Source organism: Morus notabilis, unplaced genomic scaffold (assembly GCF_000414095.1).
Source record: "Morus notabilis unplaced genomic scaffold, ASM41409v2 Scaffold979, whole genome shotgun sequence".
NCBI lineage: Eukaryota > Viridiplantae > Streptophyta > Magnoliopsida > Rosales > Moraceae > Morus > Morus notabilis.
The window spans coordinates 9342-28210 of NW_010360739.1; the positions used below are offsets into that span (position 1 = coordinate 9342).

Below are 18869 nucleotides of genomic sequence, written 5' to 3' on the forward strand. Positions count from 1 at the left end.
TCTAGGGTTTTAGAAACAATCAGAACGAAGAACGAACGAAAAAGGGGTTCGGAAGGCTGAACCGAGAAAATTAGGATTTTTGACTGATTAGGGTTGACCGAGTCAAATTTTGTTCACTGAGAGTCAACCAATAGGACACTCTTGAAAAGTTAGCCAATGTTGAGTAAAGTTGACCAAGTTGACCAACTATCTGAAAAACGAAGATAATACGCGCACTGGATAGGAAAAAGAACTAAACTAAAATAAGATACTTAAAAATGAATGGTTCAGATTTAAGGTGATTAAATGGATGGAGGGCTGTGATTAGGACACCTATAAAGGGAGGATATGGCCAGCCAAGACTTAGGGGAGATGCCAAATAGATATTTTGAGTTTTTTTGCAAAACAAAATGTCAAAATTGCACTTAGGTCCCTCATGCATTTTATGAACGGTTTTAGAAGAGAAAAATACAAGAAAATTTTCTATTTTCATGCAAGAACTTCTGTAAATGCAACAGTTTTCTTTTCTCTATGTCACGAACAAGTGTATTTCTCTGTGTTGCACAAAATTGTGCATATTGTAGGTTCAATGTATGATATTATCTAAAAGATGTTTTATGATTCTTATTTGTTGCATTGAATGTGCTTATGGACTTAGAGTAGTAGTAAAATTTTAGTCTACGAAAAAGTCAAAATTAACGAAAGCGAAACATTTGAATAAAGCCCAATTTCATAGAAAATTGATAAAAATGCTAAAAGATGCAAAAATATGACTAAAATTACTGTTATAATAAGAAAAGATGACAATAAGATGATAAGACAAAAATTACTGTCATAATAGGAAAGAAAATGACAGTAAAATGATAAGATTAAAATTTTTGTCACGACAAGAAAAGATGACAGTAAGACGATGTATAAAGTAAAGATGACAAATGATAAAAGTTAATAAAATTATTTGTACCGGCCTTCGCAAGGGAGGTTATTATGAATAAAACCATGGGTGAGTTGGTTTTGGGTAGCTCCCTCACTCCTCATTGGGTATGTGTGCAACGATACAACATGTACGGGGCCCATAAGAAGTAAAAGTTAAAAATTAAGATTAAAATCATTGTCACGATAAAAAGATGACAGTAAGACCATGAATGAAGTAAAGATGATGAATGATATAAAGTTAATAAAACTGTTTGTACCAACCTTCGCAAGGGTTATTATGAATAAAAGCATGGGTGAGTTAGTTTTGGGCAGCTCCCCCACTCCTCATTGGGTATGTGCACAACGGTACAACAGATACGGGTCCCATAAGAAGTAAAAATTGTGAGAAGCGAATGACACAACAACAAAAGTTGTAAAGAAGTATGAAATGAAAAAAAAGAAAGCATAACACTAATGAACGAAAAGAAAGCATGACATGATGAAATGAATGAAAAGAAAGCATGACATGTTGAAATGAAAGAAAAGATAGCTTGACACGATGAATGAAAGAAAAGAAAGCATAATACGATAAATGCTTTAAATGTTTAGAAATTTTTCTAGGGTGTAAGACATGAATGCATATGTGGGTATGCATTATTGATTGCACTTGTTGTAGTCTGCTGTTACTTGTTGAGCGAAAGCTCATTCCGTTTGTTCTTGTTGTAGGAAGCTTGGGTAAGGCACCGGCTCCATGAAACCTGTATGCTCGGTGTGCAGAAAAGGATGTAGCAGTGGGATGTGGGCAAGTAATGGATGCACCATGTATTTTGAATATGCTACTATGTGTATAAAGTAAATAGTATTTATGGATATAAGAGTATGTAAGTTATGTAATAAGAGTAAGGTATACGAGAGAATGAGGCTATGCTGAGCAACCTCAAGTCACAAAGTATGATGATATACCTAAAATGCTATCAGGTTAATGGCATGATAACGATATTGGTATGCAAATGGTAAGTCGAATGTATAACTACGCCTAGGAATGGATTTTAAAGTTTTAAAATAATTTTATCAACAAATTGTTCAATATTAAGAAGTTGAAAATGTTAAGTTTTAACATAATTTTATCTACAAATTGTTCAATATTAAGAAGTTGAAAATATTTTTGGCAAAGTATATTAAAATCTATTTTATACATCTCATTCCTCCTATTCTTCATTACAACCAAATTTTGTTCAAATTCTTAAACTAAATTCCAGCAGAGTTCCACATAATTTTTGTGTTTCCCGAGCTAACCATAACTCATTTTATCTGTTGTTTCAACCTTTCAAACACATATCACAACCTTTCTCATTCTTTTTATCATCATAAAAATCATAAGCTACAGGGTTTCATCATTATTCTGACAAGAATTTTCCATAAATAAAAACTCTAAACACAAAACCCAATAACTAAAAATTTATCCTTTAGACATTAGGTTTTTCGATACCATTAATAACCATAAGCAAATAATCATCCTTAGCAAATTTTTTTCCATGGTTTCTACTATTCATGCACGTGTAGATATGGTGAAAAATGAGGAGAAAATTGAAATTTACCCTAGAAGAATGAAGAGCAAGCTCCGGTGACGCTAATCAACGGTAGTTTTCCGCCAATTTCGATTTGAACTCGTTTTTCTCACTTTAGGAATTTTTTTCCTCTCTTTCTTTGGCTGAGTATTCTCTGTTTTCTTGAATGGAAATGAGCATTTTTCTTGTATTTTTTCCTTATAAAACCGACCATAAAAGAGATGAGGGACCTAGGTGCAATTTTGACACTTTCTATGGTCTTTTTTGCAAAAATATCAAAATATCTATTTGGCTTCTCCCCTAAGTCTTGGCCAGCCATATCCTCTCTTTCCATGTGTCCTAATCTCAGCCCTCCATCCATTAATCACCTTAAATCTCAACCATTAATTTTTAATAACTATCTTATTTCGGTTCAGTTTAATTCTTATCAGGTGCGCATTTTACCAGCGTTTTTCAGACAGTTGGTCAACTTGTCAACTTTACTCAACATTGACTAACTTTTCAAGAGTGACCTATTGGTCGACTCTTAGTCAACAAATTTGGACTCAGTCAACCCTAATCGGTCGAAAACCCTAATTTTCTCGGTTCGGCCTTCCGAACCCCTTTTCCGTATGTTCTTCATTCTCATTGTTTCTAAAACCCTAGATTTTATGTTTTTCCATTCCTTTTTCATTTCTTAAACTTAATATTCATGTGTTTGTCCTCTTGTGGGAATAACACAGCGTTTCATGCCTTTTTATTGATTACAGTCTGAAATTCGGTAATTGCATCATAGTTCAGAAATTTCTAACTTTTAGCCTATACTATGCTATTCAATATTAATATCAATAAATACTTATCATAAAAGTATTCATATTTCTAATACAAAGAATTCCATAAAATTTTATCTTATACAATAATTCCTTCGATAAATTTCTTGGTCATGACAGAAACTACCTTCAAAGCATTCCTCAATCAACAACTGGATCTCTCCTCCCACCATTCTTTGTTCGTGAAGTTCTTCGTATGTTTCTCGAGTTTTCTAACAATTTTGCAAGGTTATTTTCGTCATTTTTAGCAACAAAGAGGGTCTTAGAACATGTATTCTTTGGTCTAATTTGGCCCTAGTCCAGCCCCACCATTTCCATCAACTACAAAGGTCTAACATGTCAAACCCTTCAAATCTACTAGACCCCGAAAACTTATATATTAGATTATTTGAATTAAAATTGAGGCTTTGTACAAGCTTTTGGTATTGAATAAATGAAATAAATATGGAAATCAGCGCAATATCAGTTGACTGGACCGGTCTATCAGTACGTAAGTTTCAATTGAGTGTCTCTACTGACCGGTCAACTGATCACAATGTTGGTGTGGCAAAACTGACTTAATACGAATGTAACACATATCTAATTTTAAGAAACTTAATTGGTGCGGGAATATGACCTCTTAACCCGTATAAAAGTTTGTTAAATCTCATTATTTATTTAGTTTAGTATTCCATGTCGATAATGTCAAAACTCGAAGCTCAAATTAGATCTTGCTCAAGTCAGCTAAGGAGTAATAAATGACTTGATAATGGTCAATTTTCTAGCTCAATTCCGCAGCTCGCAGCTAAACTTTAAAGGTTAATGCTATGTTTGGTATGATGAAAAAGAAGAAGGAAATAAGTGGGTGGAGGGATTACTGTGTGAAAAATGATAAAGTGAATTGTTTGATGGGAAAGAAGAGATGAGGGTGGATAAAATTTGTTGTCGGATCCACCAATTTTTATCTTTCCAACATTGAGTGGAAAACTTTAATCCATCCACTCAGCTTAAAATAACTTTTTTACCCACATTTTAAAGCTAAATTAATATTAAATCATTGGTAAAATAGTCATTTAACGTACTAAATATTTTCTTTCCTCCCATCATACCAAACAAACATAAAGGAAATTAAACTTCTTTTCTTTCCTTCATATCTTCTTTCTTTTATGTGTTTTCTTTCTTTTATGTGTTTTCTTTCATTCTCTTTTCTTTCATTCTCTTTTCTTTCACTCTTACCAAACGGAGTGTGAAGGAGGAAAAAAGCTCACAAATAGCTGAGCTCTTCTGCTCGCTGTTCTTGATCGTTGCAGTTCTGTTAGAAGTACAGTTGCCCATCTCCTAGAGTTGTAATTTAGATTTTGTGTATTTATGATATATAACATTATGAACAATATCCTACATCTTTGTTTTGACAAATAAAATTTTAAAATTTCGTTGTGTAAAGTTTTACCCTTTTTTCACAATGTGTATGGCAAGATTTGGTATGAAATTTGACCTAACAGTTTGTAATTTATTTATTTCGTTAAACAAGTAACAAGATGAGAAATATAATTTTAAAATTTGAAAATAATAGGACAAAAAATGAGTGAGCTCCCTATTGTATTTTTTAGTTGTTTTATTTATTTATTTGGGATAAATCGCTGGGGTGATTTGTATGCGAGTCGTTGTGAAAGCCAAGGTTACAGGAAACACATGAAACTTCAAACTTGCACCACCTCCAACCAAAAAAAAACAAAAAACAAAAAGGAAAAAAAGGGGAAAAAAAAAAAAAACTAATCCAATTATACAGACAGTCAAACAGCATCAGAGCCGTTAACGCGTATTGAGGTTGAAACGTGTCGCACTCTCAGCCCACCGTCACGTTTCTGGGCACACAATTGAAATAGAAGCTCGCTCGCAAAGCTCTTCTGCTAGAAAGAAAGAGAAGAATAGAAATAGAAAGAAGCACATCACATATTCTCTTATTCAACAACGTGAGTCGCTGGGTCTTTTGCTTTCTCTCTCATTCATAACCAAAGGCTCCTGGAGAGAGAAAAACAGGTTAACAACTACTTTTTTTCTCTTTTCTTTTCTTTTTTCTTTTTCGTCATATTATTGTTGTATAAAAAGGCTTTTATATTTGAAAAAAAAAGAGGTATTATTATGGAGTAATTTTGGTTTGGTTTGTGCAGGTGGAATTGGGAATGGCGAGCTCAGTGGAGAAGGAGAGTGCAAATGAGGAAGTTGTCTCCTTGGAACTCCCTGCTCCTCCTGGTTGGAAAAAGAAGGTTTGTTTTCCTCTCTCTCTCTCTCTCTCTCTCTCTCTATCTCTCTCTCTCTCTCTCTCTACTCTTTTTTTTGCTTTTTTTATTACAATTTAGTGCTGGGGTATCTCAATTGTTGGACCTTTATGCCTGTTTTGCCTCCAATTCTGGTTTTTGAGCGGGAATTTGATATGGGTTTGTTTCCTTTTTGCAATTTGTGAGATTATATTGGCAGGATTTGATTTCTGGTATGGATATTGAGCTAGGGTAGTGGGTATTTCCTAAATTGTGTTTAATCGGTAATTAGGCCTTTGGCTGTTCGTATGTTCTGGAAATTATGTAAAAAATTTGTCTTTTTTGCCATTGTTTTGCTTATTGTGCTCTAATTTTTCTCAGCTATCCTGGGGTTGTTGGGGTTCAGCTGAACGGTTCACACTTTCGCAGTGGTTCTCTTCAAAATTATATTTCTAGTCGTTTTATATTTTATATTTTTCTTATTATTTTTTAATTTTCTTTGACTTGGGATTCAAGAAATTGTCGTTATAGAAATCTGCTTAGCTCGTTTGGTTTATTGCTTTGATGCTGCACAAATTTCTGAATAAGAGATTTGGTTTGGAACTGAATTTTTTGTTTGTTTTTCAAGTGTTCTGATGTTGCGCAATTATTTTATGTTGCGTTTACTAATTGAATAAGGAACGAAATGAGTGTGGGGAAAGTTCCCGAAAGGATAGAAAAAGAGAAAAATAAGAAAGAGGATGGCTTTTTTTTTGGGCTAAATAAAAAAGAGGATCCATGATTACTTATGAAGAAATGAAAACAATCTAAATGCATCTCAAAATAGCTCGAGTAATAATCTGTCCATCAGTTTATGATTATTTAGATAAAAACATCGTGAAGGGGTATATGAGTGATTTCATAGCATAAAGTCGCGCAGGGGGGAGTGGAGCAATTGGGTTGCCCGTGCCCAATTGTGCCTGATCATGGCATATCTGCAATTGGGTTGCCCCTTAAACTCCTAAAGTTGCCGGTGAATGTCTAAATCAGGAGAAAAAGGAAACACCTATCTTATTCTCTTTCCGTTCATGATAAGTAAATGTGTAATAAGCTTAGTCCTAGTGATATTTTCCTATATAGATTAGAGAGAGAGAGAGAGAAGAAGAAGAAGAAGGAAAAGAGAAACAGAGACAATAAGAGAAATAGAAATATTGGGAAGAAGAAGAATTAGAGAGGAGGGAAATACAGTCACTACCTCTACTTATAGCTTAATAAAACCAAATAATATGAAAATCATAACATAATTATCCAATGAACTTAAATAAATCCTAAATGTTCCTAATAGATAAACGTAAGGATATATTCGGGAATGATCTATGTTTCTTTAGATTTCTTGTAGTCTGCAAGAGATTTGTGACCTCTATATTGCTAGATTTGTTTCTCTGTTAATTTAAAGCACAAAATTACTTATGACTCTGACGTGAATTGGAGGGAAATCGAACTGTTAAACAGTCATAATAAAATAATTGAATTAGGGAAAATGCATGCTTTTAAGTCTTTAACTGTTTCAAACTCAACGTATTGCTATGACTCAGACTTTGACATTCTATATAATACCTTGTCCTCAAAATATAAAACTTGATACTATCTATGAACTTGACATGCTATATGACTGTCCATGAGTTTCTGTAATGCTCATTTCTCTCATTCATGGTTAATTTTTCTGGTTAAGTGAGAATATCTTGATGTATGGTCTTTGTTTATTTGCAGTTTTTGCCAAAGCAAGGTGGGACGCCGAAGAAAAATGAGATTATATTCACAGCTCCAACAGGGGAAGAAATCAGCAACAGGAAGCAGTTGGAGCAGTATCTGAAAGCACATCCTGGTGGTCCTGCTGCATCGGATTTTGATTGGGGAACCGGTGAGACCCCAAGGAGATCTGCAAGAATTAGTGAGAAGACCAAGGCAGCTCACCCTCGTGAAAGTGAGCCCCCAAAGAAACGGAGCAGAAAAACATCAGCTTCAAAGCAGGATAACAAAGATAAAGATCCTGCCCCTGAAGGAACTCAGGAAACAAAAGTTGACGACACGCAAGATGATCAAAAAACTGAAAAGGATGGTGCTCATGATGAGACCAAAAAGGATGATGTGAAAGAAAATCAAGATGAGAATAAAACAGAAGCTACTGCTGCTGGAGAAACCGGGGTTGGAAAAGAATCTCAGTTGCCTAATGATGCTGAGAAGAAAACTACCGAAGCAGGAGAGGGTAATTTGAAAGATGCATCCCCCGAGAAGGATGTTGTAGGTTCTGGAATAACCCAAAACGAAAAGGAAACTTCAAATGAGAAACCAGAGGTTGGGGGGGAGAAAGGTGTTGTTCCCCGGGAGCAGGGCAAAACAGATATAGCGAGTGCTGATGAGAAGAAGTATGAAGTAGAAGAAAAGGAGAAAATTGACAGAAATGGGACCGGATCCAAAGGACAACCGAAAGGGAAAGAAGCAGCAGGAGGGAATGAGGAACATACTAAGGTCGGAGAAGCAGCTCAAAATGGCAGCAAATAGCGATGAACGAGGACGATAAGGCTAAGCCGTGAGAATAATGTAGATTAGCCGGATGGCCACGTCTCTCTGCTCATTCTGACCCATTTTACTTTGTGGGGCAAAAAATGTCTGTACTCTGTCTTAATGTTAGTTATCTGATTGTTCATTGAGACATCCATCCATCTGTACAATCATAGTTAGACTTATATTTGTGACCATCCGTTGTGCTGGTGATACAACTTTCTTGCAGTTAGCTTTGTAACATTATGGTGTAAAATAATGGTGATGTACTATTATGTGGCTGTCCTGTATTAAGTTGGTAATAATAAGGATTCAATTCAAGTTTACCGGAGTTGATTGTATTGATTCTTCCTCTTTATATTAGGGTATAGTTAGATATTAAGACTGAAATATAAGGACAGTTGTGTAGTAGAGTATAAACATAAAATAATACAATATATAGTTTTAAATTATCCGATCACAATAGAATCACACGAGATTGAAAATATCATTAGTTTAACAAAATTTAATGAAAACTAGACGATTTAGATTTCTGCGTGTTATTATTATTATTTTTTCTCCTTACACTACCAAAGAATTCTCGTAAATATAATGTTCCAAAGCCAGAATAAAACACCAAGTACAAACATTGCCAAATGCTGCTTTGCTATTGCTCTTTGGTTTTGAATCCACCAGTTTAAGTGTGATGTGCGGATCTGAGTCATTTTTGCTCTCATAATCTATAGAGTTGTAACTCAACAGTTTCTCATGATTGGATATTTCTCACCGGTTGTTGAGCATTAAAAAAAAAATTGAATTTATTCAATTCACCAGGAAAGAATAATAACATCAAAATTTGCATTATTGGTGGGGAAAAAATGTTGTTATAAAAGCCTAATGAGACTTTGGACCTCAGACTATTATGGCTTGTCAAGACTATAAAGAAAGCCTGTTATATCCAGAGAATTACTGAAACTTTATAGTTATGCTCTTATAAGAAAGAATGGAATGAAAAATTGGCAGTCTTTGTCCTCGAGTGTTCAAAGTCCCTTAAGCTGCGCAACAAGCCCGGTTAAATTCGTCCATTTCTCAAATGCACTGGCAGATGCCACAAATGCGGTTTTGGAGGATTCAACATCATTCTTAGTAACTGCAAAAATGAAGAAGAATAATCCGTACATTCACTATAAAGAGATAATGTACTACCAGTTTAGCTTCTCAAGAAGATTATGCTGAATGTTGAGTGTACGACAACTTGTAATTGAAGTAACTCACCCGACGAGATCAATGAGGCAAGCGACGAATTGAAAGTGTCCACCTGACTCTTCGCTTCAGGACTAGAGCTTAGCTGTTGAATAGATCCACATGAGCATTCAGAAAGCTATACCAAACATAGTCAAGAGGAGAAGAATTTTGCTAATGCGATGTGCCACAATGACCTTAGTGAAAGCTACGTTGACGTTCTTAACCCAATCTGAATCAGTGCTGCCACCGAGAACCGAACTTGCGGTGGAGAGATCGTTGTTGTCAATTGCTTGGCCTACTTTGCTCAACTTGTACACCAGATCCTGTAGATATCCTGTGCAAAGTGATTTATACATCACACATCTAGCACAAATTACACTATTTAAGCGGAATTGTGTGAAATGTTGAGCCATGAACTCAAATCCGCGGTTTCAATGAAACTGATCTGATCACAAAACAATACTTTTTTGCTTTTATGAAGGCAAGGAAGCCAAGCTAATTAGAGTTTTATGACCAAGGTTTATGGTTTGCACACTCCTAATTTAACTCATTATCCAACTCCATATTTCTTGAGTTTCATCAGCCAGAAAAAAGTAAGCCATGAGAAATACATTGTCAAATCTTCCAGACCAGATTTCCCATCACACACTCAAGTTAAATCAAATCAACAGACTTCACCAGTGGAGCTTGTATCTTCCCACTGATGAAAATAGAATGAGAACTTATAAATGAAACAACTGGGATTCTTAGAGCTAGATCAATTAAACATAAAGAAAATCTTAAACGTAACAATTGGAATTTGAAATAAATCAATAAATGGTCAATTCAATTTCTGCATTTGAAGTGAAGTTGTGAATAGAGAAAAAAATAAAAAATAAAAAATAAAACCTGTTTCCTTGTTGGAAGAGCTGATAACTCCTTGTCTCTCAATCCTCTTCTTCCTATCCCTTTTCACCCTCTCCAAAAGCTCCTCATCATCATCAGCCTCTAGAATGGCCGCATTAGAACTTGAGACGCCATTACCGGCCAAACCGAAAACAAAGCTGGTCAGTAAGCTGATAGAAAGACTTCTCTTTGTCAGAATCCAAGAGGGTTGTGATGGTTCATTGGCTGCCTTGCAAAGAGTCAACAATCTCTTTCCATTCTCTTTGTTGGGATAAACTAATATTGGTGTTGTCAATAGAGATGAAGAAAATGATGACGATGAAGATGATGAGGAAAGTCTTGAAGGAATGAAGGTGATTGCAGTTGAAAGAATGGCTGTTGCCATTTCAAAAAGAACTCTTCCTTTTTCTTGTTTTTTTTCTTTTTTAACCTTTTTTTTTCTTGTATATTTGGTGGGAAAAATCAGAGGTGGGGACAATTTAGAAGCGTAGAAGATAAGGTTGCTGGATTGTGCTACCTACACCAGTCATTTTTCTTTTTCTTTTCGGCTTACTAAAGGGCAATTTAAGTTATATAGGAAAAATAGGAATTTTGCAATTGATTGTTGCCATTCCTGTAGACTACGAAAGCCCATATCACCTTGGCTACCTCATTTTTCTGCAATTATATTAACAAAAATAGTAGAAAATAGGTCAATATGAAAAGTTTAAAAAAAGTATATAGGTTAATTTTTAGTTATAGAAATTAATAGGTTATAATTTGTTAAGTTATGGTTCATAACCAGATAAGTTATAGATAAACTTATCAAATTATAGTTCATAACCAGACAAGTTAAAGACGAAAATAATAATTTAGCCTATTTATTAACTTATGTAAATTATTCACCTATTAATTTTAATTATCTCAAGTCATGACATATTTTTCTCTTTCTCTCTTATATTAAATATCTGAAAAAAAAAAATATGCTGAAAATTCATTAGTCTTCTATTTTTCCCCCTCCCATTTGGCTTCAACTTAACAAATCTACATTATCAACCAAGAAATTGACCCCTTTTTTTTCTTTCTTGGATTAGCTACTCATTGACCTTATTATATGCAAAAATAACCACCAATGGAATAAGTAATTTTCGATAAGATACGATTTGGTAGTTGGGATTTTTTGTATTTGAATGAAAGAGAAAAATTAGGATTATTAGAGATCTTTTAGGATTCAGGCTTATCATTGTTTGGGTAGTTCCTATTTTTTAGGAAGGTTGAGATTCTATCTTCAGCCTATTTAATCTGTAATGTTTTAAGCGTTAATGAATAAGAGAGTAAAACAGTTCTCTCTACAAAATTTAGATTGGTATCAGAGCCATGACAAAAACTGAGTTGGTGCCACCAAAAGCACGAGTTCCTCAGAGGGTTTTGATGAAGATACTCAGCGTCATTCCACTACATCTCTTACTGATCATTCTCTTCATAAATTGAATGCAAAGAATTACTTAGAATGGTCACAATATGCCAAACTTGTGATCAATGGCAAAAGGAAGCTTGGTTATCTGACTGGAGAAATAAAAGAGCTTGCTGATGATGTGAAGCAGAAGAAGTGGAGATCTGAGAATTCCATGGTAATTGTCTGGTTAATTAATTCTATGGAGCCGATGATTGGGAAACCCTTCATGTTTCTTCTTACTGCCCAAGATGTTTGGGAAGCAGTTCGGGATACATATCCAGACCTGGAAAACCATTCTCAGATGTTTGAATTGAATGTCAAGATGTGAAAATCCCAGAAAGGAGATCGAGAAGTGACTGTTTATTAGAACGAGATGATGACACTATGGCGAGAACTCAACCAAATTGAAGAGGAAGAATGGGAAAGTCCCAATGACAGTGTTCAGTACAAGAAAAAAAAATTCAAAGAAACCTTGTGTTTGTATTTGTTGCAGGTTTAAACAAAGAATTAGATAAAGTCCGAGGCCGAATCATGAGTAGAACACCTCTCCCATCAATTAGAGAGGTTTTCTCTAAAGTTCACAGAGAAGAAGCACGTAGACATGTCATGATGAGACCAACAGATGACATCCAGCCAAGTCTTGATGCTGAAAGTTCTGCACTGGTTACAAAAGGATATGATCCAGAGGGCGAAAGGAAGAATGGAAGGCAGAAGCCATGGTGTGATCACTGTAAAAAATCATGGCACACCTGTGAGAACTGTTGAAAAATTCACGGAAAGCCTGCAAACTGGAAAAAGAAGCAGAATGGTGACAATCGGGCATTCCAAGCCAGCAACAACAAAACAGGGCAACAGTAACTCTCCTCAGAAACTCTTCCATTTACAAAGGAACAAATTGACCACCTGTACAAAAATGTTTCAATCACAACTCCCAGTAAATTCCAACCCCTCTTGTTCTTTGAAAAAAAAGTAATTACCTTACAGCTGCTCTTATCAGTGTCAATCCAAATTGTTCTTGGATAATCGATTCCGGTGCAACTGATCATATGACCGGGTTATCACAATTATTTTCATCATATAAACCATGTGCAGGGAATCAGAAAATAAAAATAGCCGATGGTTCTTTCTCAACAATAGCTGGGAAAGGAACCATTGTTATTTCTCCTCATATTACTCTCAATGATGTCCTTCAGGTCCCAAATCTGTCTTGTAATCTCTTATTTGTCAGTAAATTAACTCATGATCAAAATTGTCAAGTTAACTTCCATTTTTCACATTGTGAGTTCCAGGATTTTACCACGGGAAAGATGATTGGCAGTGCTAAATAAGTTGGAGGACTCTACTTCTTTGAAGATGGATCTGAATTTGGAAGGCAAGCTCGGTAGACTTGTTTCAATTCTATTTCATTTATTAGTGAAAATGAAATCATGTTATGGCATTTTAGATTAGGATATCCAAATTTTCAATATCTGAAATATTTGTTTCCCAAGTTATTTATCAATAAAAATCCTTCTTTATTTTAATGGGAAATTTGTGAATTAGCAAAACATCACCGTGCATCCTTTCCACCACAACCCTATAAAAACTCGAAACTGTCTACTATGATTCATAGTGATCTTTGAGGTCGTTCTAGAGTTGTAACTCTTTCGGGTAAACGATAGTTTATAACCTTCATTGATGATCACACTAGGGTTTCTTGGGTGTTTTTACTAAAAGAAAAATCTAATGCAGAATAAGTCTTTAAAAAATTTTACACCATGATTCAAACACAATTTCAAACAAAAATTCAAATTTTTTGGAGTAATAATGGAAAGGACTATTTTAATTCCATTATTGGGAGATTTGTTTTTGATAAAAAAGGTAATGTGCATCAAAACTCTTGTAATAATACCCCTAAAAAAAATGAAGTGGCTGAAAAGAAGAATAAACACCTCTTAGAAGTTGCCCGAGCCTTTTTTAGCTAATGTTCTAAAATATCTATGGGGGGAGGGTGTCCTTACAGCTACCTACTTGATCAATAGGATGCCAATCAGGATTTTAAAATTTAAAACTCCTTTAAATGTTTTCAAAGAACGTTATCTTAATTCAAGACTTTCCGTTGATGTCCATTTGAAAATATTTCGACGTATTACATTTGTGCATATCTATGATAATAAGCGTGGGAAACTAGATCCAAAAGCAAGAAAATGCATTTTTGTTTGCTATCCTTCAAATCAAAATGGGTACAAGTGCTTTGATCCACTCTCAAAACAACTCTTTGTATCCATGAATGTAACCCTTTTTGAAGATAAAAATTACTATATGAGAGCAACAATGAAGATTCGAATTTCACTACTGATGTGTTTGAAAACACTGAAACTGTCCCAGCAATTTTTGAACTTATACCCGAAACAAATGAGGAAACAGATGATATAGGTACTGTTTTGAATGAAAACTCAAATGAGACAAATATATTGGATAATGAAAATAATGGACAGACTATTTAATGCCATTACATTGTCATGATCATGAAAAAATAGATGTGTGCGAAACGGTACAAAAAGTTGATTTTCTCAAGAAGAACCATGGACTAGGAACAGAGAAGTCCAACTTGCGGCACTGCTAAGAGTCCAACCGCGGATTAGATCATGTGTCAAATAAAATCTCAGGTATTTCTAAACCAAATTCTTCAATTTCTATTGCTCTCAGAAAGGGTATTAGATCTTGTAATAAACATCCGTTGTGCAATTTTGTGTCATATGAAAATGTGTCACCGACCTTCCGTGCATTTATCTCATGTTGGTTTCCGAAACGATTTTGGATGTGGAAGCGTGTGAGTAGCGGATCGTGTATAATAAAAATTTTCATAAAACCTTTGAGATACTCTATAGATTATATTAATTTATGCACAAATAAATTAATCACATTAATTTATTTACTAATAACCGGATTATGAATTATACCTAGCAACCAATCATGATGATAACTTGTGTTTTTTGACCTCAAACGTTCCTTGCACCAATGCTAGTTTAGAAAAACCGAATCATCCTCATCAATTCCCTGATTTTACGAAGACTTGTCTGTGGACACACCTAAAAAGAAACGGGATTAGCAAGAACACTCAAGATTTCCACGAACACCAACACATGCACAACGTGAAATTTTTGGAGAAAATTTTCCTCTTTCTCACTATAAAATTCGGCTCTTTTAGCTTTTTTGAGAGCAAAAATTGTGTCTCACAATTTTCTACAATCTCTTATTTATAGAGTAACAATCACACTCCTAGAAGGAGTTTTATCTTTATCTCGAAGATAAAGCTTGTTAATTATCTCCCACTTCAAATTTGATTTTGAAACAAAATCCTCCCTCCCTTATCCATTAGGGCCGGCCACCACAGGGATATTCCCTCCCTATGGTAGGCACATATCTGTAGGGGATTAATGTAAGATTCTACATTTATCCAACAGTCCAATTTTGACTCAAATTCAAATTCCAATGTCAAACTTAAATCAATTTGAATTTCAAATGGAACAACTTATCAAATAAGTTAATTGGATAACGATGAGGAGCAAGCAATTTGAATCTCAAAGGGATTCACACTATGCTATGCATTCACACTATGTGAACACCTTCACATGTGTATTTCAAAATTCAAACTTAAACTTAAACTTAAATAATCACATTATTTAATTTATAATTAATTCTCAATTAATTATCCTTGAGTGTTTTATTTTAGAATTTCATAATTTTAAAATTCCCATTTTTCCCATAGTGTCTTTTAGAATTATAAAGAATACGCGGGGACTTATGGACCTATAATTTTGAGCTCTAATAAAATTAATAAATAATTAAACAGTTTAATTAATGAATTAATTCTATTAATTTCAATAGTTACCCCACTATAAACTTGGAATTGCACTCTCGTAATTATAGACATAAATTACTTCTAAACTGTGAAGTGTTCATTTGATATAGTCATTGCATATAGATCAATCATGCATAAATAATTCATAATTAGAACTAGGTGGAATCCGTTAACCTCTCTAATTACATCTTTATCCTTAAGTACCATTGATTCTCTAATGGACAGTGATTCATAAAACAAATTCATGACGTGGAGGCTCATTTAGAAGTTAAACCTGATTAAGTGAGTGATTAAGCATTTAAAAATATGAAAATCAATCTCAAAAGGAAAACATTAAAGAAATTTCCAAACAAGCCCCCCATTTAGATGAAATCGATTTCCAAAAAATGATGGGGATTTTCACAACTTTCTGATAAAACACATTCAAATTGAGCCTCTGGCATCATTCAGGGTTTCCCCCACCAGATATTCCATATTGTACATACATGAACATGTAAAAAAACAGTTACAAACATCAACCACAGTCTAGAAATGTTTAAGGTTTACAATATGAGAATATACAAGCCTTACATTATAACAAGTCAGGATTGGTTGCAATGTCTTAACTTGAACCTCTTATACAAAGATTTCTTGCGGTAGCAACTTACTCAGCTACTTAGCACTGCTTCTAGTGTTGCCTGGGAGGGGTTAAATACATTAAAACAAAAGAAAAATCAACGGAAGGCCCAGTAGGATATATTTTAGAAAACTTTATAAATAAATAGAAATGCACAGTCCCAACACATCAGCCGGAACCAAACATCCTTTTCTGAAAGGAAAATATAAACTTAAATTCTTGATTACAGGCATTAGCAAGTAATTTATAGATATTATAAGTTGCTTACACAACCAAAAGCACAAGCCTTATCACCTTGTCATGATTTATAGGCCATCAGCGAGCTTACCAGTTCGCAAGTTATCTTATCTTTAAGAAAGTATCTATTAAAACTTTAAATTAGTTCATTATGAGGTCAATAGCAATAATCATGCTATTGTCTTAAACTACTTTTCTTTATCAAACATGTTTTATCTTTAAAAACATTTACATAGGTCAAAACACTTTAAAATGGGCTAACAAGGATATGGACAAGAATATCCTACCTCTCCGGTAGAGTTCTACAACTAGCTCCTTGTCGTCCTAGCCTGACTTCCTTCGAAGCTCAATCCTTGCCTTTTCGCTATTTTTGCTATTAAAATAATGTTCCAACATTGAGACTTCATCATCACAACCAAATCAAACTCAATCATGTATAATTGTATCATACTAGTGTGCCTTTACTTAAAATTAAAGTTCATAAACAATTTCATATTTCAAATCATGATTCTTTGAGAATTGGCACCCACAAAAGAAAAAGAGGATAGAACAAGGATTAATGTGGCTAATCCACTCACTTGAGTTCCCAAATGAAGCTAATTTGGGTTCTCCATTGAAATTTGAGATCAAAACGAGGTTTTAAATCATTTTTGGGTCGGAACATGTGCACACCGGTCGACCGGGGATAGAGAAGTAGATTTCCACTAGTGACTAGTGGTGTGGTGACTAGTTGACCGGTGCGGTTGACCGGTGGGAGTCTAGCAGGCCGAATCGCGAGAAAAAGTGCCAAAACCTGCAACTTTGAGTTTGATTTTGAGATATTCTCAAAGGGAATCAACAAATCCATTTTCCAATCAACAAGTTAAGCTCAAAGAATCAAAACACCCAATTCCTAACATTGTTTCTACCAAAACCCATCAAAATCAAACTCAAACTGAAAAGTAGTTCCACCAAAGAAAAATTCAAGGTTCAAGAGTAGATTTTTCAGAAATCTTACCCCAAATCCTTCATTTATTGTTGGAAACTTCTTGAGGTTTCCTTGTTGTTCTAATCTTAGTCAAAAACTCCTTTAGAGACAAATTTGAGAGAGAGAAGAGAAAAAGAGGGACGAGAAAAATAAAGTGAGAGGTCTGAGAAAGAATGAATGAGAGGGAGAGTGAAAGAGAGAAAGATGAGGGAGAGAGTGAGAGAAGAGAGAGTGAGCTGAGAGAGGAAAAGAGAGAAAAATAAAGGAAAAATGAAATGATAAACATTAAAAGATATTTAGAAGAATGGATCAGAAAATGTGTCTCCACATATTTCTGAGGTAGGAATATAAATACTAAAAGAAATTGAAATTCTTTGAAAATATTTAATAAACATAATTAATTAAGAAAGATTAAATTAGGCACACTAATAAATCATAATTAACATAATTAAACCTCTTTAACTCTTCGAGGTGTTACAGCTCTACCCCCCTTAAGAAATTTCATCCTCGAAATTAGAGCTTACCTCTAAATGTCAACATATATGAATATTGCTATTGCATCGTTGCTTCTACCTACCATGTTGCTTCCTCAACACCATAGTGTTGCCACAACACTTTCACTAATGGAATCTCACGATGACACAAACTTTTTATCTTCTGATCAAGAATCTGTACCGGTGCTTCCTCGTATGTCGTGTCATGCCGGATTGGAACATCGTACCATTGTACCATAGCCTCCGGATCGGGTTGACATTTACGAAGCATAGAAACATGGAACGCGTCATGCACATGAGATAACTCAAGCAGTAATGCAAGACGATAGGCCACGATATCGACTCGTTGCACGATCGGGAAAGGTCCTATGTATCTTAGCACAAGTTTCCCTTTTACACCAGAGCGAGTAACTCCTTTACACGGGGAAACCTTCAATAGAACAAAGTCACCTTCCTAGAATTCTAAAGGTCTACGCCTTCTATCAACATAGCTCTTTTGACGACTCTGAGCTGTTAGCAATTGTTCCTGAATAACAGCTATCTTCTCGTTGTTCTCTTGGATAACATTTGGTCCAGTGGTAAGTCGATCTTTTGGTTTATGCTAACAAACTAGTGATCTACAGGTTCGACCATAGAGAGCTTCAAACAGTGCCATGCCGATACTAGCCTAATAATTATTGTTGTAGGCCAACATGGCTAAATGAAGATACTTCTTCCAGTTTCCACTGAAGTCCAGAATACAAGTGCGAAGCTCTTAAGTTTTTAGGAAAGTATGAAATCTGGCTCCAGGAGCGACTTATACTCCTCTGAGGCACTTTTCTAAAAGTGCCAAAAAACTTTGAAACTTCACTTGTTATCACTTATGTTGGGATTGGTGTCCTTAAAGTAGGAGATGTAATAAAGAATTTTATAGTATATTTAACAAAAGAGAAATTTCATAATTATATGCGCACGTATTGTTATATACTTTAATATCATTGAAAATTTCATGATTAATTATCTGATCTTAAATATTGTATATAAGTGTCATATACTAGAAGATAATAATCGAAATAAGTCCATAATGAATTTAATTAAAGTTCAGAATCTTTAATTAAAACATTATTAATACATGTCATTCA

At 34.6% G+C, this 18869-nt stretch overlaps 2 protein-coding genes across 2 annotated transcripts; one reads left to right on the forward strand and one right to left on the reverse strand.

The window, feature by feature from the left end:
* Nucleotides 1–5013: 5013 nt before the first annotated feature.
* On the forward strand, nucleotides 5014–8274 carry LOC21389856 (methyl-CpG-binding domain-containing protein 11). Its single transcript, XM_024165097.1, has 3 exons — nucleotides 5014–5287; nucleotides 5419–5514; nucleotides 7255–8274. Exons 2-3 carry the CDS (start codon nucleotides 5431–5433, stop codon nucleotides 8044–8046), a joined length of 876 nt encoding a protein of 291 aa, XP_024020865.1. The 5' UTR covers nucleotides 5014–5287; nucleotides 5419–5430; the 3' UTR covers nucleotides 8047–8274.
* Nucleotides 8275–8886: 612 nt separating this feature from the next.
* On the reverse strand, nucleotides 8887–10616 carry LOC21389857 (thylakoid lumenal 16.5 kDa protein, chloroplastic). Its single transcript, XM_024165098.1, has 4 exons — nucleotides 10159–10616; nucleotides 9465–9604; nucleotides 9301–9373; nucleotides 8887–9175 (listed from the first exon to the last, which is right to left on the reverse strand). The coding sequence occupies exons 1-4, from the start codon at nucleotides 10538–10540 to the stop codon at nucleotides 9066–9068; spliced, it is 705 nt and encodes a 234-aa protein (XP_024020866.1). The 5' UTR covers nucleotides 10541–10616; the 3' UTR covers nucleotides 8887–9065.
* Between the last annotated feature and the right edge of the window lie 8253 nt (nucleotides 10617–18869).

Bases quoted from the DNA above. Each gene is read 5' to 3' on its own strand.
- LOC21389857 (XM_024165098.1), bottom strand. From the start codon at position 10,540: ATGGCAACAGCCATTCTTTCAACTGCAATCACCTTCATTCCTTCAAGA. The intron at 9,374-9,464 runs GTCATTGTGGCA...TCTATTCAACAG, and splicing joins TCAACGTAGCTTTCACTAAG to CTAAGCTCTAGTCCTGAAGC. The intron at 9,176-9,300 runs GTGAGTTACTTC...TCATTTTTGCAG, and splicing joins TGCCTCATTGATCTCGTCGG to TTACTAAGAATGATGTTGAA.
- LOC21389856 (XM_024165097.1), top strand. From the start codon at position 5,431: ATGGCGAGCTCAGTGGAGAAGGAGAGTGCAAATGAGGAAGTTGTCTCC. The intron at 5,515-7,254 runs GTTTGTTTTCCT...GTTTATTTGCAG, and splicing joins CTCCTGGTTGGAAAAAGAAG to TTTTTGCCAAAGCAAGGTGG.